This window comes from Netta rufina (genome assembly GCF_964035555.1).
Source record: "Netta rufina genome assembly, chromosome: 14".
Taxonomy (NCBI): Eukaryota; Metazoa; Chordata; class Aves; order Anseriformes; family Anatidae; genus Netta; species Netta rufina.
In genome coordinates this window covers 8777830-8798762 of record NC_140137.1, presented here as the reverse complement: position 1 = coordinate 8798762, position 20933 = coordinate 8777830, and the positions used below count along the sequence as shown (strand labels likewise).

The 20933-nt window shown below is 49.4% G+C and overlaps 3 protein-coding genes across 3 annotated transcripts; all 3 read left to right on the top strand.

Moving 5' to 3' along the window:
• Positions 1–3730: 3730 nt before the first annotated feature.
• On the top strand, positions 3731–6172 carry LOC311214710 (protocadherin beta-4-like; the record flags this gene model as incomplete). The annotated part of the gene is made up of 1 exon (XM_084295434.1): positions 3731–6172. The coding sequence occupies one exon, from the start codon at positions 3731–3733 to the stop codon at positions 6170–6172; it is 2442 nt and encodes an 813-aa protein (XP_084151560.1).
• A 4454-nt stretch (positions 6173–10626) lies between these two features.
• On the top strand, positions 10627–13157 carry LOC311214709 (protocadherin beta-4-like; the record flags this gene model as incomplete). The annotated part of the gene is made up of 1 exon (XM_084295433.1): positions 10627–13157. The coding sequence occupies exon 1, from the start codon at positions 10716–10718 to the stop codon at positions 13155–13157; it is 2442 nt and encodes an 813-aa protein (XP_084151559.1). The 5' UTR covers positions 10627–10715.
• A 4155-nt stretch (positions 13158–17312) lies between these two features.
• On the top strand, positions 17313–19754 carry LOC311214708 (protocadherin beta-15-like; the record flags this gene model as incomplete). Its single annotated transcript, XM_084295432.1, has 1 exon — positions 17313–19754. One exon carries the CDS (start codon positions 17313–17315, stop codon positions 19752–19754), a length of 2442 nt encoding a protein of 813 aa, XP_084151558.1.
• Between the last annotated feature and the right edge of the window lie 1179 nt (positions 19755–20933).

Genomic DNA, 20933 nt, shown 5'->3' with positions numbered 1-20933 from the left:
TTTTTTTTTTTTTTTTTTCCCCTTTCTCTTTTGGCTGTGTATTTTAACATTGTCTTATGAATTCCCCTTTAGAAAGGACTGACATCCAAAGTATAACAATGAGTTGTTGGAAAGAAGGTGTTCTGGGACTGGATACAGAAACACCCTTATGTTCTGTTGTGCTGCATTATACACTGTATCATTTTTAAGCTGGTATACCCTTGTCTGTAAAATGAAATGGAATGAATGCCCGAGTGCCATTCTGGCAATAAAAAGGATGCTGTTGTGGAGGGAGTCTTTGTAGTAATGTTCTTATAAGGAAAGCTCTGTAAACTATCCAGGGTTTTTCCAAAAGTATGGGTGCTTTTTTTTTTTAATTACATATATTTTTACTTGGTTCCTTTATTGAGGTATTGTTCTGGGGGAATGTGTCCTCTACCTAGAGTTGTGACTGCTAGTGCCTGAAGGAAAAGGGTGGGTAGCAAGGATTTGATAGCAGGCCTCTTGTGGGTCTTGTGAGTCCTGAGCATATGTGGCTGAACAGGTGGGTCCAGAAGAGTGGTGATCAGTGGCATAAAGTCCTGTTGGATGCCAGGAAGTCTTGGTGTACCCCATGGATCAATACAGATTGCATTTTTTAATGTGTGTAGGATTTGCTGCTCCACCTGGATCCATACACATCCATGGATTTGGATGGGAATCATCTCAAGGTGCTCAAAGAGCTGACTGACATCATTGTGGGACTTCTCTCAATGATTTTTCAATGTTCTTGGGAATCGGGAGAGGTCCCAGTTGACTGGAAGCTGGCAAATGTTGTACCAGTTTTCAAGAAGGGCAAGAAAGAAGACCCTGGAAACTCCAGGCGTGTTAGTCTCATGGCAGTGCAGGGTAAAATGGAGATTATTCTGGGAGTTATTAAATCACACCTGTGGGACAACACAATCATTGGTCCCAGCCAAGATGGCTTCATGAGGGGTAGGTTCTGTTTAACAAATCTGATTTCCTTTTATTATGAGATCACCCATCTAGCCGACGAAGGGAAACCAGCTGCTGTAATTTTTTTGGATTTCAGTAAAGCTTTTGACACAGTTTCCCTTAGGATCCTACTGAGCTAAATGTCCAGCATACAGCTAGACAAAAACATCATATGATGGGTGGATAATTATCTGATGGGTACTGCTCAAATGTTTATGGTAAATGGGGCTGCACCAGGGTATCGGCCAGTCACCAGTGGGGTCCCCCAAGGCTCTGTTTTAGAGCCAGTTCTCTTCAATGTTTTTATAAACGATTTGGATGTAGGACTAGAAGGTATTTTGAGCAAATTTGGGCTGTGCATTTGGTTTGTGCTCTTAGTCACATGGTCTGAATTTTTTTTTTGGTCTGAGCTGTGTGGAGCCAGGAGTTGGACTCGATGATCCATATCAGTTTCTTCCCACTTGGGTATTCCTCTTATTCGTTGATGAATGTCCTTATAAATAATATATATAATGGGACAGAATGTACCCCCTGTAAGTCAGCAGGTACTGTAAAACGGGATTCTGCTGAGGTGGGGAAGTGTTGGCTACAGCAGAAGGTGTTGCTATCATCAAAAGGATCTGGAGAACCTGGAGAAATGGGCTGACAGGATCCTCATGGAGTTCCATAAGGAAAGGTGCAAAATCCTTCACATGGGGAGGAACAATGCCATGTTCCAGAAAAGCAGGCTGGTGAAAAAGGCTCTGGGGGTCCCAGTGGATACCAAGTTGAACATGTGCCAGCATCATACCCTTGCCATAAAGAAGCCTAATGATGGTTGAATCAGCAGAATCTCTTGAACAGGTCAAGGGAATATCTCGAGTAGTCCAAGGAAAGCCATATTCCCTTCTGTTCACCAGTGGTGAGGCCAGACCCTGTCTAGTGTTTTAGAGCTGGAAGGGATATAGGTCACAATTCTTACCCTTGTTTCCTGGAGAGTAAACCTGCACTTGAAACTGGCCTTTAAAATTACCCTCTAAAAATAAGTCAGAGGTCTCTTCCAACCTAGAATTTCTGTGATTCTGTGATCCTGTGATCTGCACCTCAGAAATAATAAAAAAAAAAGCAAATAAATTGAATGTAAGAAAGCAAAGTCTCCATCATTCAAGCAGTGATATGTTTCACCTCACTCGAGATCTCTTCTGAACTGAGCAAAAGTTGGCTCTTCAAATTGTCTTGTTAAGTTCTTTCTCTCCTTAAATTCTTTGGCTTCTTAAGTTCTTTGTCCTGCTTGTTTAATTGGCTTCACAAATGACCCTCTAATTCGAAGTCAGATGTGTGTTTTTCTTCACCTGTCGAAGGAAAATAAAACAGATAAAATCAAGAAAGTAAAGATTCTTTCCTTCAGGCAATTTGTTTCATCTCGGACAATATCTTTTCTGAAGTACTTCATTTGTAGGGTTTCCCTATTTAAATTGGCTCGTTAAGTACTTTGTCTTGTTAAGTTCTTTGGCTCCTTAATTAATTTGTCCTCCTTTTTAGGGAACGCTGTGGACCCCGCCCTGTCTTTTCAGGGATGTTACACAAGGGTGAGATTGGTAGACAAAGATGATGCTCACACCAATGCCACTTGGCCATCCTTCCTTAAAAGCAAAGCGAGTCACGCTCATGTAATGCACTTTAGCCATATCCCCATGTCAGCAGGGAAAGGGTGGTGTGAGTCCTGTGTTTCAATGCAGCACAAGTGCTGCTCTCTTTCTTGGCTGGTTCCTGGATCTCTGTGTCTGAGATGCATTGGCCGTATGTGCATTTGCGATGTGTGCTTCTCCAGTTTGGCCAGCAAAAGAGATGCTTAGAAAGAGAACTATCACCTCCAGGGGACAGAAAAAAAAGTGCACAACTAGATATAACTGTGGTTTAGAAAAGGTGGGTTGGCTGTCTTGTGGAGATTCCCTCAAAGCTATAGAAGCACCCATGATACTGGGAATGATGGTAACTATAAAGCTCTCTGAACTTCTGTTTGCCTGGATTCTAAGGTAAATGAACAACGACTCTGTCCCTAGACAAACTTAGATGCGGTCTGCCAATTTTATTCCATCATTTTTCTTCCGACATCCTGTAGACATTCCATGAGACGAGGGTGCAGTCATGACATGATTTTTCATGGGTTTAGTTGAATGGTTTTAGAAAGCCTTCAGTCTCCTTTTTCCATTTCTCATTTCCTGTAAGAGCTGTGTTGGAGCATGGTGTTACCTATTCCCCTGAAGAAGGACTTGCAGCTTAGGAAGAGAAACAGATTGCTAGAACATTGGTGGTATAGCAGTGAACATTCGGAAAAGCTCACGCTGCTTTCGCTGCAGTCATGAGCTGCATCACGGCCACGCAGGACACGCTTTCCTGTAAAGGTGACATGGGTAAAACACCCCAACACCGGCGTTTGTGAAAGGCTGCGAGTGGGCGGCCAGGAGCGCGTCCCGTCCCGGAGCAGTCCCGCCGCAGGCCGCAGGGTGGTGCTCGTGGCCAAGGCGGCGGCGAGCGGCTGCGAGCGGGGAGGCGGCCGAGCCCAGCGCAGCGCAGCGCAGCGCAGCCGGGAGGCGGCGGCGAGCGGTCGTCCGCACCGTCCTCCGCAGCAGCCGCTGCCGGTCCCGGAGTGCCGCGCTGCGGGCCGCCAGCCGAGCTCGGCGAGAGGGAGAGAGGGAGGCCGCGAGGGAGGGCGCCCGCCCTTGCCGCCGCGCTGCTGCCGGGCGCCGCTTCCCGCGGGGGACTGCGGCAGACGGAGGGTGTCCGCCGCCCCGCCATGGCGTCTGCAAGGCAAGTGCTTTGTCTGTGTGCTTTGCTGTGCGTGCCGCGCGTTCGCTGCGAGCCCATCCGCTACTCCGTAGCCGAGGAGGGGGAGAGCGGCTCCGTGGTGGCCAACGTGGCGGAGGACGCGGGGCTGACGCCGGCGCAGCTCTCGGCTCGCCGGGCACGCATTGCCTCCCCGGACGGCCGGCAGCATTTTCGCTTAGAGCGCGCCACCGGCCGCCTCGTCCTGGCGGAGCGGCTCGATCGCGAGGAGATGTGCGGCCGCTCGCTTACGTGCACGCTCGCCTTCGAGCTCCTGCTGGAAAACCCGCTGCAGTTCTTTCGTGTCGAGGTGGCCGTGGAGGACGTCAACGACCACTCGCCGGTCTTTCCCGAGGAACGAGTCACTTTTCAGATCCCTGAAACCAGCGACCCTGGCTCGCGTTTCCCCGTGGAGGCGGCTCAGGACCTGGATGCTGGCAGCAACAGCATCCAGGCTTACACCATCACTCCCGAAAATGGATATTTTAGTGTCTCTTTCAGGACTCACAGTGACGATGACAAGTTTGTCGACTTGGTCTTAGATCAAACACTAGACAGAGAGGAGCAGCCAGAGCTGCTTTTCAGTCTCATTGCTACAGATGGTGGCTCTCCACCTAGGAGTGGGACCACGCAAATACACATCGTAGTTCTGGATGTAAATGACAACGCTCCTACATTCACACAGAAGTATTACATTGGACGTGTTTTGGAAAATGCTGCAATAGGTTCTGTGATTCTCAGCGTTGTTGCAACAGATCCAGACATGGGACTCAATGGTGACATCTCCTATAGGTTCAGTAATGTTCTTGACGACAGCCAGTCCACATTCAAAATTGACAGTATGACTGGTGAAATTCGAGTTGCAAAACCCCTGGACTTTGAGGCCGCACAGAAACATGAGCTCAGTGTGCGAGGAACTGATGGTGGGGGCCTCTCAGCACTCTGCAAAGTGTTGGTGGAGGTGGTGGATGTGAATGACAATGCACCGGAGGTGGTGGTGAGTTCCTTCAGCAGCCCCCTCCCCGAGAACACAGAGCCTGGGACAGTGGTAGCTGTATTTGCTGTGAGGGACCGGGATTCTGGTGTGAATGGGGAGATCAGCTGTGCCCTTGAAGACCAGCTCTCCTTCTCTCTGAGGCCAGCCTATAAGAATTACTATGAGCTGGTGACTGTGAGCACATTGGATCGGGAGGAGACAGCTCAGTACCTTGTGGTCATCACAGCGGCAGACGCAGGTTCTCCTCCTCTCACCACTACCCAGACCTTCACCGTGGACATCTCCGATGTCAATGACAATGCCCCCGTTTTCAACCAGACATCGTACACCATGTACGTGCGAGAGAACAATATCCCTGGAGTGCTTGTTGGGGCTATCAGTGCAGTGGACTCAGATGCAGGACCCAATGCCAAGGTGACCTATTCCCTGAGGCCTGTGCACCCCACTGAGCAGGACCCCTGCTCCTGCATCTCCGTGAACTCAGAGAACGGACATGTGTTTGTGCTGCGTCCACTGGACTATGAGCAGGTGAGGCAGCTTGAGGTGCTGGTGAGTGCCACCGATGCGGGGTCCCCTCCCCTCAGCACCAACGTCACTGTCCACCTTCTCATGGTGGACGAGAATGACAATGCCCCACTGGTGTTGCACCCTGCTCAGGACAGCAGCCCGCCATCCAGTGAGCTGGTGCCAGCGTCGGCTGAGGTGGGGGACCTGGTCACCAAAGTGGTGGCCGTTGATGCGGACTCTGGTCAGAACTCGTGGCTTTCCTTCCACCTGCTGAGGGCCACAGACCCCGGGCTGTTTGCTGTGGGTAGCCAAAATGGGGAGGTGCGTCTGAGGAGGCCAGTGACAGAGAGGGATGCCGTGAAGCAGAAGCTCGAGGTGCTGGTGCGGGACAATGGGCGGCCACCTCTGTCGGCCACGGCAGCACTGAACGTACTCCTGCTCAACGGCCTCTCACAGGAACACCTGCCACAGCAGGAGCTGGCTGTGCAGGATGAAGACAGCTCGCTGACAATCTATTTAATCGTTTCACTGGTCTTTGTCTCTCTCCTCTTCCTCACATCTGTCGCAGCCTTTGTTGCTTGCAAGGTGTTCAAGAGAAAGGAGCTGAAAGGAGGGCATGTGCTGTATGGCACGGGCAACGTGCAGAGCAGTCTTGCTGCTGGGGCTGCTGCTGGGACCCTGCCCCATGCCTATTGCTACGAGATCAACCTCACCACGGGGTCGGGCAACAGTGATTTTAAGTTCCTGAAGCCCATCCTCCCCAGCGTGCCACCACAGCACTCTGACACAGGCAGGGGTGTTGATGATACAGAGGATTTCCCTTCCATCCAGAACTCCATGGGGGATGCAGCCCTGGACATCTCTGGTACACCATCTGTTGGACACTTTAATGGCCTTCCCTTTAACTAGACCTGAGTCCACACAGTGGAAAGCTTCATGCCTTGCAGCTGGAAGGGATCTGGCTAAAGATATTCAGTCTTGTTTCCTGGAGATTAAATCTGCGTTTGTAATTGGCTTCACAAATGACCCTCTAACACTAAGTCAGATGTGTGTTTTTCCTCTCCCCCCCAAAAAACAGTGAGAAATTAAATATATATATATAAGAGAACTAAGGCCTTTCTTCTCAGGCAATGATATGTTCCAGGTCTGGTGCTGGTGCTTCATGAGCAAGGTTTGATTCTGGCTCTCTGGATATATGCTTGTCATTAGGAAAAACCTTGAAAATCACCCTGTCTTTTTCTGGGCTGAAACACAATGTTGTGGATGGGCAGTTGACAGTGCAGTATAACCCGCCTCCCCTTTCTGCAGGGAAGAAAGATATTAGTCCTGTGTATCACTGCAGTGCAAGTGCTTCTCTCTTTCTTTGCTGAGTCCTGGATCTCTCTGTGTGTGCCATGTTGGCACCATGTGGTTTTGCACTGTGTGGTCTTCCACCTCAGTTGGCATGAACCATGTATTTTACTGGGTTCTGCCATCTCATCCTCTCCAGGACACAGCAAAAACATGCAAAGCCAGACTTTGCAGTGATCCATGTTCTTGGGACTGACTCAAAACTATAGTACGACTAACGATTCCAACAGACACTACTTATACATATCTTTGACCTTGATCATTGTGTTTGGGTGGATGGCAAGGCATCTTGATACATTGCCTCAGAGGACCTGTGTCTATAAGGCAGAAGATAGGCTTTAAAAAGGAATGTCCTTTTTTTGTGTCATTGTTTTCATTGTTGCTTGAAGGGGTTCCTCAATGAAAGGGAAGTGCTATCATGGTCTGCTCTTCCAGGTTTTTGTTAGAATGCTTACATCTTCCTTTTTTTCCCTTTCTCCTTTGGCTGTGTATTTAAGCATTGTCTTACGAATTCCCCTTAAGAAAGATGGACATTCAACGTATAACGATGGGTTATTGGAAAGAAGGTGTTCTGGGACTGGACACATAAACACCCTCATGTTCTGTTGTGCTGCATTATACACTGTACCATTTTTAAGGTGGTATACCCTTGTCTGTAAAAGTGAAATGGAATGAATGCCCAAGTGCCGTTCTGGCAATAAAAACGATGTTGTTGTCCTGGGTCACTGTCTGTCTGGGTACTTTTTTATTTACTATATATATTTTTAATTGTTTCCTTTATTGAGGTATTGTTCTGGGGGAATGTGTCCTCAACCTGGAGACATGACTGCTTGTGCCTGAAGGAAAAGGGTGGGTAGCAAAGATTTGGTAGAAGGCCTCTTGTGGGTCTTGTGAGACCTGAGAATATGTGGCTGAACAGCTGGGCCCGGAAGAGTGGTGATCAGTGGCATAAAGTCCTGTTGGATGCCAGGAACTCTTGGTGTACCCCATGGATCAATACAGATTTGCTACTTCACTTAGATCCATACACGTCCATGGATTTGGATGGGTTTCATCTCAGGGTGCTCAAAGAGCTGACTGACAAAATTGTGGGACTTCTCTCAATTATTTTTCAGTGTTCTTGGGAATTGGGAGAGGTCCCAGTTGACCGGAAGCTGGCAAATGTTGTACCAGTTTTCAAGAAGGGCAAGAAAGAAGACCCTGGAAACTCCAGGCCTGTTAGTCTCATGGCAGCGCAGGGTAGAATTATGGAGATAATCCTGGGAGTTATTGAATCGCCTCTGAGGGAAAAAGTAGTTATTGGTCATAGCCAAGATGGCTTCATGAGGGGTAGGTTCTGTTTAACAAATTTGATTTCCCATCCCGTCGATGAAGGGAAACCAGCTGCTGTAATCTTTTTGGATTTCAGTAAAGCTTTTGACACAGTTTCCCTTAGGATCCTAATGGGCACACGGTCAAGCATACGGCTAGACAAAACATCATACGATGGGTGAATAATTATCTGATGTGTATTGCTTAAAGTTTTATGGTAAACGGGGCTACACCAGCGTAGTGGACAGTCAAAAGTGGAGTCCCCCAAGGCTTTGTATTAGAGCCAGTTCTCTTCAATGTTTTTATAAATGATTTGGATGTAGGAATAGAAGGTATTTTGAGCAAATGTTCATTTGGTTTGTACTCTTAGTCACATGGTCTGAATTTTTGTTGTAGAGCTGTGTGGAGACAGGAGTTGGACTTGATGATCCATATGGGTTTCATCCCACTTGGGGTATTCCTTTTATTCTTTGATGAATGTCCTTATAAATAATCTCAATAATGGGACAGAGTGTACCCTCTGTAAGTCAGCAGGTGCAGTAAAATCAGAGTGGGGTTGAGGTAGAGAAGTGTTGGTTACAGCAGAGGGTCTTGCTGTCATCAAAAGGATCTGGAGAACCTGGAGAAATGGGCTTACAGGACCCTCATGGAGTTCCACGAGGAGATATGCAAAGTCCTTCACTTGGGGAGGAACAATGCCATGTTCCAGGAAAGCAGGCTGGTGGAAAAGGCTCTGGGGGTCCCAGTGGATACCAAGTTGAACATGTGCCAGCATCATAACCTTGCCATAAAGAAGCCTAATGATGGTTGTATCAGCAGAATCTCTTGAACAAGTCAAGGGAATATCTCAAGCAGTCCAAGGAAAGCCGTATTTCCCTTCTGTTCACCAGTGGTGAGGCCAGACCCTGTCTAGTGTTTTAGAGCTGGAAGGGATCTAGGTCACAACCCTTACCCTTGTCTCCTGGAGACTAAACCTGCACTTGAAATTGGCCTTGCAAATAACCCTCTAAAAATATGTCAGATATATGTTTTCCTCCACCCCTCCAAAATACATAAATAACCAAAAAATAGGATGAAAGAAACTAAAGTCTCCATCATTTAGGCAATGATATGTTTCACCTCAGTCGAGATCTCTTCTGAAGTGAGTAGAAATTGGCTCTTCAAAGTGGCTCGTTAAGTTGTCTTGTTAAATTCTTTGGCTCCTTAAATTCTTTGTTCTGCTTTTTGTTATTGGCTTTGAAAATTACCCTCTAATAGGAAGTCATATGTATGTTTTTCTTCACCCCTCAAAGGAAAAATAAAATAAAACAGATAAAATTAAGAAAATAAAGTTTCTTTCCTTCAGGCAATATGTTTCATGTCAGATTATATCTTTTCTGAAGTGTTTCATAAGTAGGGTTTGTCTCGTTAATTTGGCTCGTTAAGTTATTTATATGCCTAAATTCTTTAACTCCTTAAATTCATTGTCCTTCTTGTTAGGGAGCACTGTGGACCCCACCCTGTCTTTTCTGGGATATAACACACGGGTGAGATTGGACAGACAAAGATCATTCTGATGCCATTGGCCCTTGGCCATCCTTCCTTAAAAGCAAAGCAAGCCGCACTCATGTAATGAACTTTAGCCATGTCCCCATGTCAGCAGGGAAAGGATGGTGTGAGTCCTGTGTTTCAATGCAGCACAAGTGCTGCTCTCTTTCTTAATTGGGTGCAGGATCTCCGTGTCTGAGATGCATGCTCCTTGTGTATATTTGAGATGTGTGCTCTTCCAGCTTGGCCAGAAAGAGAGGTTCTTAGAGTGAGTACTATCATCTCCAGGGGACAGAAAAAACGTGCACAACCCGAGATCCCTGTGGTTTTCAAAGGAAGAGTTGGCTGTCTTCTGGAGATTTCCTCAAAGCTCTAGAAGCACTCATAATGCTGGGATTGAAGGTAGCGATAAAGCACTGTGAAGTGCTGTTTGCCTGGATTCTAAGGTAAATGAACAACTACTCTTTACCTAGACCAAGATAAAACCTGGTCTCTCAGTTTTATCCCATCACTTTCCTTCCCACTTTGTATAGCTTCTCCATAATTTTAAATGGTTTCACGGTTTTAGAAAGCTCTCATTCTATGTTTCCCATTCTCTTTTCCTGTATGAGTTGTGTTGGAGCATGGTGTTACCTATTTCCCTGAAGAAGGACTTGCAGCTTAGGAAGAGAAACAGGTTGCTAGAACACTGGTGGTATGGCAGTAAACATTTGGAAAAGCTCATGTTGCATTGTGCTGCACTCATACGCTACATCACGGCCACGCAGGACAAGCTTTCCTGAAAAGGTGACATGGATAAAACACCCGAACGGAATTCCTGCCACTAAGAGACTGTTGCTCTTGGGAGATTCCTTGTAGTGATGTTTGCAGGGAAGCTGTGTGAGCACGCCGGCGTTTGTGAAACGGCGTTTGTGAGTCGGCGGCCAGGAGCGCGTCCCGTCCCGGAGCAGTCCCGCCGCAGGCCGCAGGGTGGTGCTCGTGGCCAAGGCGGCGGCGAGCGGCTGCGAGCGGGGAGGCGGCCGAGCCCAGCGCAGCGCAGCGCAGCGCAGCGCAGCCGGGAGGCGGCGGCGAGCGGTCGTCCGCACCGTCCTCCGCAGCAGCCGCTGCCGGTCCCGGAGTGCCGCGCTGCGGGCCGCCAGCCGAGCTCGGCGAGAGGGAGAGAGGGAGGCCGCGAGGGAGGGCGCCCGCCCTTGCCGCCGCGCTGCTGCCGGGCGCCGCTTCCCGCGGAGGACTGCGGCAGACGGAGGGTGTCCGCCGCCCCGCCATGGCGTCTGCAAGGCAAGTGCTTTGTCTGTGTGCTTTGCTGTGCGTGCCGCGCGTTCGCTGCGAGCCCATCCGCTACTCCGTAGCCGAGGAGGGGGAGAGCGGCTCCGTGGTGGCCAACGTGGCGGAGGACGCGGGGCTGACGCCGGCGCAGCTCTCGGCTCGCCGGGCACGCATTGCCTCCCCGGACGGCCGGCAGCATTTTCGCTTAGAGCGCGCCACCGGCCGCCTCGTCCTGGCGGAGCGGCTCGATCGCGAGGAGATGTGCGGCCGCTCGCTTACGTGCACGCTCGCCTTCGAGCTCCTGCTGGAAAACCCGCTGCAGTTCTTTCGTGTCGAGGTGGCCGTGGAGGACGTCAACGACCACTCGCCGGTCTTTCCCGAGGAACGAGTCACTTTTAAGATCTTGGAATCCAGCGACCCTGGATTGCGTTTCCCCGTGGAGGCAGCACAGGACCTGGACGTTGGCAGCAACGGAATCCAGGCTTACACCATCACTCCCGAAAATGGATATTTTAGTGTCTCTTTCGGGACTCACAGTGACGATGACAAGTTTGTCGACTTGGTCTTAGATCAAACACTAGACAGAGAGGAGCAGCCAGAGCTGCTTTTGAGTCTCATTGCTACAGACGGTGGCTCTCCACCTAGGAGCGGGACAGCCCAAATCCACATCGTAGTTCTGGATGTAAATGACAATGTTCCTACCTTCACACAGAAGTATTACATTGGACGTGTTTTGGAAAATGCCCCAGCAGGTTCTGTGATTCTCAGCGTTGTTGCAACAGATCCAGACATGGGACTCAATGGTGACATCACCTATAGGTTCAGTAATGTTCTTGAGGACAGCCAGTCCACATTCACAATTGACAGTATGACTGGTGAAATTCGAGTTGCAAAACCCCTGGACTTTGAGGCCACACAGAAACATGAGCTCAGTGTGCGAGCAACTGATGGTGGGGGCCTCTCAGCACTCTGCAAGGTGTTGGTGGAGGTGCTGGATGTGAACGACAATGCACCGGAGGTGGTGGTGAGTTCCTTCAGCAGCCCCCTCCCCGAGAACACAGAGCCTGGGACAGTGGTAGCTGTATTTGCTGTGAGGGACCGGGATTCTGGTGTGAATGGGGAGATCAGCTGTGCCCTTGAAGACCAGCTCTCCTTCTCCCTAAGGCCAGCCTATAAGAATTATTATGAGTTAGTGACTGTGAGCACATTGGATCGGGAGGAGACAGCTCAGTACCTTGTGGTCATCACAGCGGCAGATGCAGGATCTCCTCCTCTCACCACTACCCAGACCTTCACCGTGGACATCTCCGATGTCAATGACAATGCCCCCGTTTTCAACCAGACATCGTACACCATGTATGTGCGAGAGAACAATATCCCTGGAGTGCTTGTTGGGGCTGTCAATGCAGCAGACTCAGATGCAGGACCCAATGCCAAGGTGACCTATTCCCTGAGTCCTGTGCACCCCACTGAGCGGGACCCCTGCTCCTGCATCTCCATGAACTCAGAGAACGGACATGTGTTTGTGCTGCGTCCACTGGACTATGAGCAGGTGAGGCAGCTTGAGGTGCTGGTGAGTGCCACCGATGCGGGGTCCCCTCCCCTCAGCACCAATGTCACTGTCCGCCTGCTCGTGGTGGACGAGAACGATAATGCCCCACTGGTGTTGCATCCCACACAGGACAGCAGCCCGCCATCCAGTGAGCTGGTGCCAGCGTCGGCTGAGGTGGGGGACCTGGTCACCAAAGTGGTGGCCGTTGATGCGGACTCTGGTCAGAACTCGTGGCTTTCCTTCCACCTGCTGAGGGCCACAGACCCTGGGCTGTTTGCTGTGGGTAGCCAAAATGGGGAGGTGCGTCTGAGGAGGCCAGTGACAGAGAGGGATGCCGTGCAGCAGAAGCTCGAGGTGCTGGTGCGTGACAATGGGCGACCACCTCTGTCGGCCACTGCAGCACTGAACGTACTCCTGCTCAACGGCCTCTCACAAGAGCACCTGCCACAGCAGGAGCTGGCTGTGCAGGATGAAGACAGCTCGCTGACAATCTATTTAATCGTTTCACTGGTCTTTGTCTCCCTCCTCTTCCTCACATCTTTCGCAGCCTTTGTTGCTTGCAAGGTGTGCAAGAGAAAGGGGCTGAAAGGAGTTCACACTCTGAATGGTACAGGCAACTTGCAGAGCAGTCTTGCTGCTGGGGCTGCTGCTGGGACCCTGCCCCATGCCTATTGCTATGAGATCAACCTCACCACGGGGTCGGGCAACAGTGAGTTCAAGTTCCTGAAGCCCATCCTCCCCAGCCTGCCACCACAGCACTCTGGCACAGGCAGGAGTTTTTGTGACACAGAGGATTTCCCTTCCATCCCGAACTCCATGGGGGATGCAGCCCTGGACATCTCTGTTACACCATCTGTTGGACAGTTTAATGGCCTTCCCTTTAACTAGACCTGAGTCCACACAGTGAAAGGCTTCATGCCTCGGAGCTGGAAAGGATCTGGCTAAAGATATTCAGTCTTGTTTCCTGGAGATTAAATCTGCATTTGTAATTGGCTTCACAAATGACCCTCTAACACTAAGTCAGATGTGTGTTTTTCTTCACCACCCAAAAAAAAGATTAGAAATTAAATATATATATATATATATATATATAAGAGAACTAAGGCCTTTGTTCTCAGGCAATGATATATTCCAGGTCTGGTACTGGTGCTTCATGAGCAAGGTTTGATTCAGTCTCTCTGGCTAAATGCTTGTCATTAGGAAAACCTTAACTGTCACCCTGTCTTAGTCTGTGTGATGAAACACAATGTTGAGGTTCTGCAGATGACAGTGCAGTATAGCCCTCGTCCCTTGTTTGCAGGGAAGAAAGATGTTAGCCCTGCGTATCACTGCAGTGCAAGTGGTTCTCTCTTTCTTTACTGAGTCCTGGATCTCTCTGTGTGAGGCATGTTGGCACCATGCGGTTTTGCACTGTGTGGTCTTCCACCTCAGTTGGCATGAACCATGTATTTTACTGGGTTCTGCCATCTCATCTTCTGCAGGGCACAGCAAAAACATGCAAAGCCAGACTTTGCAGTGATCCATGTTCTTGGGAGTGACTCAAAACTATAGCATGACTAATGATTCCAACAGACACTACTTATACATAGCTTTGACCTTGATCATTGTATTTGGGTGGATGGCAAGGCATCTTGATACATTTCCTCAGAGGACCTGTGTGTATAAGGCAGAAAATAGGCTTTAAAAAGGAATGTCCTTTTTTGTGTCATTGTTTTCATTGTTGCTTGAAGGGGTTCCTCAATGAAAGGGAAGTGCTATCATGGTCTGGTTTTCCAGGTTTTTGTTAGAATGCTTACATCTTCCTTTTTTTCCCTTTCTCCTTTGACTGTGTATTTAAGCATTGTCGTACGAATTCCCCTGAAGAAGGACTGACACCCAAACTATAACAATGGGTTTTTGGAAAGAAGGTGTTCTGGGACTGGATACATAAACACCCTCATGTTCTGTTGTGCTGCATTATACACTGTATCATTTTTAAGCTGGTATACCCTTGTCTGTAAAAGTGAAATAGAATGAATGCCCAAGTGCCATTCTGGCAATAAAAAGGATGGTGTTGTCCTGGGTCACTGTCTGTCTGGCTACTTTTTTATTTATTCTATATATTTTTAATTGTTTCCTTTATTGAGGTATTGTTCTGGGGGAATGTGTCCTCAACCTGAAGATGTGACTGCTAGTGCCTGAAGGAAAAGGGTGGGTAGCAAGGATTTGCTAGAAGGCCTCTTGTGGGTCTTGTGAGACCTGAGCATATGTGGTTGAACAGCTGGGCCCAGAAGGGTGGTGATCAGTGGCACAAAGTCCTGTTGGATGCCAGGAACTCTTGGTGTACCCCATGGATCAATACAGATTGCATTGTTTAATGTGTGTAGGATTTGCTACTCCACCTGGATCCATACAGGTCCATGGATTTGGATGGGATTCATCTCATGGTACTCAGAGAGCTGACTGACATCATTGTGGGACTTCTCTCAATGATTTTTCAATGTTCTTGGGAATCGGGAGAGGTCCCAGTTGACTGGAAGCTGGCAAATGTTGTACCAGTTTTCAAGAAGGGCAAGAAAGAAGACCCTGGAAACTCCAGGCCTGTTAGTCTCATGGCAGTGCAGGGTAAAATTATGGAGATAATACTGGGAGATATAGAATCGCTTCTGGGGGAAAAAGTAGTTATTGGTCATAGCCAAGATGGCTACATGAGGGGTAGGTTCTGTTTAACAAATTTGATTTCCCATCCAGTGGATGAAGGGAAACCATCTGCTGTAATCTTTTTGGATTTCAGTAAAGCTTTTGACACGGTTTCCCTTAGGATCCTACTGGGCACAATGTCCAGCATACAGCTAGACAAAAACATCATACGATGGGTGAATAATTATCTGATGTGTATTGCTTAAAGTTTTATGGTAAACGGGGCTACACCAGCGCAGTGGACAGTCAAAAGTGGGGTCCCCCAAGGCTTTGTATTACAGCCAGTTCTCTTCAATGTTTTTATAAAAAGATTTGGATGTAGGACTAGAAGGTATTTTGAGCAAATTTGGGCTGTGCATTTGGTTTGTGCTCATAGTCACATGGTCGGAATTTTTGTTGTAGAGCTGTGTGGAGCCAGGAGTTGGACTCGATGATCCATATCTGTTTCTTCCAGCTTGGGATATTCTATGTTTCTGTGATGAACGTCCTTATAAATAATCTCCATGATGGGACAGAGTGTACCCCCTGTAAGTCAGCAGGTACTGTAAAACGGGAGTGGGCTGAGGTGGAGAAGTGCTGGCTACAGCAGAAGGTGTTGCTATCATCAAAAGGATCTGGAGAACCTGGAGAAATGGGCTGAAAAGACCCTCATGGAGTTCCACAAGGAGATATTTAAAGTCCTTCACTTGGGGAGGAACAATGCCATGTTCCAGGAAAGCAGGCTGATGGAAAAGGCTCTGGGGGTCCCAGTGGTACCAAGTTGAACAAGTGCCAGCAGCATGCCCTTGCCATAAAGCAGCCTAATGATGGTTGAATCAGCAGAATCTCTTGAACAGATCAAGGGAATATCACAAGCAGTCCAAGGAAAACCGTATTTCCCTTCTGTTCACCAGTGGTGTGGCCAGACCCTGTCTAGTGTTTTAGAGCTGGAAGGGATCTAGCTCACAACCCTTAACCCTTGTTTCCTGGAGAGTAAACCTGCACTTGAAACTGGCCTTGCAAATAACCCTCTAAAAATATGTCAGATATATGTTTTCCTCTACCCCTCCAAAATAAATAAATAACCAAAAAAATAGAATGAAAGAAACTAAAGTCTCCATCATTTAGGCAAAGATATGTTTCACCTCAGTCGAGATCTCTTCTGAAGTGAGTAGAAATTGGCTCTTCAGATTATCTTGTTCTTTGTCTTGTTAAATTCTTTTTCTTCTTAAATTCTTAGTCCTGCTTTTTTAATTGGCTTTGCAAATGACCCTCTAATAGGAAGTCAGATGTATGTTTGTCCTCACCAGTCAAAGGAAAAATAAAATAAAACAGATAAAATAAAATTAAGAAAGTAAAGTTTCTTTCCTTCAGGCAATTTGTTTCATCTCGGACAATATCTTTTCTGAAGTACTTAATTAGTAGGGTTTGGCTCTTTAAATTCGCTCGTTAACTACTTTTTCATGTTTAATTCTTAGGCTCCCTAATTAATTAGTCCTCCTTGTTAGGGAGCAAGTGGACCTCATCCTGTCCTTTTTCTGGGATGTAACACAAATGTGAGATTGGGCAACAGTCATTCTCATGGTAATGCCACTTGGCAATCCTTCCTTAAAAGCAAAGCAAGTCACGCTCCTGTAATGCACTTTAGCCATGTCCCCATGTCAGCAGGGAAAGGATGGTGTGAGTCCCGTGTTTCAATGCAGCACAAGTGCTGCTCTCTTTCTTAGCTGGTTCCTGGATCTCTGTGTCTGAGATGCATGGGCCGTATGTGCATTTGTGATGTGTGCTTCTCCAGTTTGGCCAGCAAGAGAGATGCTTACACAGAGTACTATCACCTCCAGAGGACAGAAAAAAACGTGCACAACCTGAGGTCACTGTGGTTTAGAAAAGGTGGGTTGGCTGTCTTCTGGAAATTACCTCAAAGCTCTAGAAGCACCCATGATACTGGGCACGATGGTAACTATAAAACACTGTGAACTTCAGTTTGCCTGGATTCAGTTTGACCGGCAAGAAACTGCCGGACTTTTGTGAAAGGCTGCGAGTGGGCGGCCAGGAGCGCGTCCCGTCCCGGAGCAGTCCCGCCGCAGGCCGCAGGGTGGTGCTCGTGGCCAAGGCGGCGGCGAGCGGCTGCGAGCGGGGAGGCGGCCGAGCCCAGCGCAGCGCAGCGCAGCGCAGCCGGGAGGCGGCGGCGAGCGGTCGTCCGCACCGTCCTCCGCAGCAGCCGCTGCCGGTCCCGGAGTGCCGCGCTGCGGGCCGCCAGCCGAGCTCGGCGAGAGGGAGAGAGGGAGGCCGCGAGGGAGGGCGCCCGCCCTTGCCGCCGCGCTGCTGCCGGGCGCCGCTTCCCGCGGGGGACTGCGGCAGACGGAGGGTGTCCGCCGCCCCGCCATGGCGTCTGCAAGGCAAGTGCTTTGTCTGTGTGCTTTGCTGTGCGTGCCGCGCGTTCGCTGCGAGCCCATCCGCTACTCCGTAGCCGAGGAGGGGGAGAGCGGCTCCGTGGTGGCCAACGTGGCGGAGGACGCGGGGCTGACGCCGGCGCAGCTCTCGGCTCGCCGGGCACGCATTGCCTCCCCGGACGGCCGGCAGCATTTTCGCTTAGAGCGCGCCACCGGCCGCCTCGTCCTGGCGGAGCGGCTCGATCGCGAGGAGATGTGCGGCCGCTCGCTTACGTGCACGCTCGCCTTCGAGCTCCTGCTGGAAAACCCGCTGCAGTTCTTTCGTGTCGAGGTGGCCGTGGAGGACGTCAACGACCACTCGCCGGTCTTTCCCGAGGAACGAGTCACTTTTCAGATCCCGGAAACCAGCGATCCTGGCTCACGTTTCCCCGTGGAGGTGGCTCAGGACCTGGACGTTGGAAGCAACAGCACCCAGGCTTACACCATCGCTCCCGAGAATGAGTACTTCAGTGTTTCTGTTCGGAAACGGAGTGAGGTTGACATGCATGTTGAACTGGTATTGGAAAAGCCTCTAGACAGAGAGGAGCAGCCAGAGCTGCTTTTCAGTCTCATTGCCACAGATGGTGGCTCTCCACCTAGGAGCGGGACCACCCAAATCCACATCGTAGTTCTAGATGCAAATGACAATGCTCCCACCATTACTCAGGACGTTTATGTTGGTCAGGTTTTGGAAAATGCCCCAGCAGGCTCTGTGGTTCTCAGAGTTGTAGCCACCGATCCAGACGTGGGACTGAATGGAGACATCTCCTATAGGTTCAATAATGTTCTTGAGGACAGCCAGTCCACATTCACAATTGACACTGTGAGTGGTGAAATTCGAGTTGCAAAACCACTGGACTTTGAGACCACACAGAAACATGAGCTCAGTGTGCGGGCAATTGATGGTGGGGGCCTCTCAGCACTCTGCAAGGTGTTGGTGGAGGTAGTGGATGTGAACGACAATGCACCAGAGGTGGTGGTGAGTTCCTTCAGCAGCCCCCTCCCCGAGAACACGGAGCCTGGAACATTGGTAGCCCTCTTTGCTGTGAGGGACCGGGATTCTGGTGTGAATGGGGAGATCAGCTGTGCCCTTGAAGACCAGCTCTCCTTCTCCCTAAGGCCAGCCTATAAGAATTACTATGAGCTGCTGACTGTGAGCACATTGAATCGGGAGGAGACAGCTCAGTACCTTGTGGTCATCACAGTGGCTGATGCAGGTTCTCCTCCTCTCACCACTACCCAAACCTTCACGGTGGACATCTCTGATGTCAATGACAATGCCCCCGTTTTCAACCAGACATCGTACACCATGTACGTGCGAGAGAACAATATCCCTGGAGTGCTTGTTGGAGCTGTCAATGCAGTGGACTCAGATGCAGGATCCAATGCCAAGGTGACCTATTCCCTGAGGCCTGTGCACCCCACTGAGCAGGACCCCTGCTCCTGCATCTCCGTGAACTCAGAGAACGGACATGTGTTTGTGCTGCGTCCACTGGACTATGAGCAGGTGAGGCAGCTTGAGGTGCTGGTGAGTGCCACCGATGCGGGGTCCCCTCCCCTCAGCACCAACGTCACCGTCTGCCTTCTCGTGGTGGACGAGAACGACAATGCCCCACTGGTGTTGCATCCTGCTCAGGACAGCAGCCCGCCATCCAGTGAGCTGGTGCCAGCGTTGGCTGAGGTGGGGGACCTGGTCACCAAAGTGGTGGCCGTTGATGTGGACTCTGGTCAGAACTCGTGGCTTTCCTTCCACCTGCTGAGGGCCACAGACCCCGGGCTGTTTGCTGTGGGTAGCCAAAATGGGGAGGTGCGTCTGAGGAGGCCAGTGACAGAGAGGGATGCAGTGAAGCAGAAGCTCGAGGTGCTGGTGCGTGACAATGGGCGGCCACCTCTGTCGGCCACTGCAGCACTGAGCGTACTCCTGCTCAACGGCCTCTCACAGGAACACCTGCCACAGCAGGAGCTGGCTGTGCAGGATGAAGACAGCTCGTTGACAATCTATTTAATCATTTCACTGGTCTTTGTCTCCCTCCTCTTCCTCACATCTGTCGCAGCCTTTGTTTCATGCAAGGTGTGCAAGAGAAAGGATCTGAAAGGAGGGCACGTGCTGTATGGCACGGGCAACCTGCAGAGCAGTCTGGCTGCTGAGGCTGCTGCTGGGACCCTACCCCACGCCTATTGCTACGAGATCAACCTCACCACGGGGTCGGGCAACAGCGAGTTCAAGTTCCTGAAGCCCATCCTCCCCAGCATGCCACCACAGCACTCTGGCACAGGCAGGGGTGTTGCTGACACAGAGGATTTCCCTCCCGTCCCGAACTCCGTGGGGGATGCAGCTCTGGACATCTCTGGTACACCATCTGTTGGACACTTTAATGGCCTTCCCTTTAACTAGGTCTGAGTCCATGTAGTGGAAAGCTTCATGCCTTGGAGCTTTATGGGATCTGGCTAAAGATATTCAGTCTTGTTTCCTGAAGATTAAATCTGCATTTGTAATTGGCTTCACAAATGACCCTCTAACACTAAGTCAGATGTGTGTTTTTCTTCTCCCCCCCAAAAAATATTAGAAATTATATATATATATATATAAGAGAACTAAGGCCTTTGTTCTCAGGCAATGATATATTCCAGGTATGGTACTGGTGCTTCATGAGCAAGATTTGATCCTGGCTCTCTGGATATATGCTTGTCATTAGGAAAAACCTTGAAACTCACCCTGTCTTTTTCTGTGCTGAAACACAATGTTGATGCTGGGCAGTTGACATTGCAGTATAACCCGCCTCCCTTTTCTGCAGGGAAGAAAGATGTTAGCCCTGCGTATCACTGCAGTGCAAGTGCTTCTCTCTTTCTTTGCTGAGTCCTGGATCTCTCTGTGTGAGGCATGTCAGCAACATGTGTTTTTGCACTGTGTGGTCTTCCACCTTGGTTGGCATGAAACATGTATTTTACTGTGTTCTGCCATCTCATCTTCTCCAGGGCACAGCAAATACATGCAAAGCCAGACTTTGCAGTGGTCCATGTGCTTGGGCATGACTCAGAGCTATAGCAGGACTAACAATTCCAACAGACACTACTTATACATAGCTATGACCCTGATCATTGTGTTTGGGTGGATGGCAAGGCATCTTGATACATTGCCTCAGAGGACCTGTGTCTACAAGGCAGAAGAAAGATAGGCTTTAAAACGGAATATCCTTTTTTGTGTCATTGTTTTCATTGTTGCTTGAAGGGGTTCCTCAATGAAAGGGAAGTGCTATCATGGTCTGCTCTTCCAGGTTTTTGTTAGAATGCTTACATCTTCCTTTTTTTCCCTTTCTCCTTTGGCTGTGTATTTAAACATTGACTTTCGAATTCCCCTGAAGAAGGACGGACATTCAACGTATAACGATGGGTTTTTGGAAAGAAGGTGTTCTGGGACTGGATACAGAAACACCCTTATGTTCTGTTGTGAAGCATTATACACTGTATCATTTTTAAGCTGGTATACCCTTGTCTGTAAAAGTGAAATGGAATGAATGCCCGAGTGCCATTCTGGCAATAAAAACGATTTTGTTGTCCTGGGCCACTGTCTGTC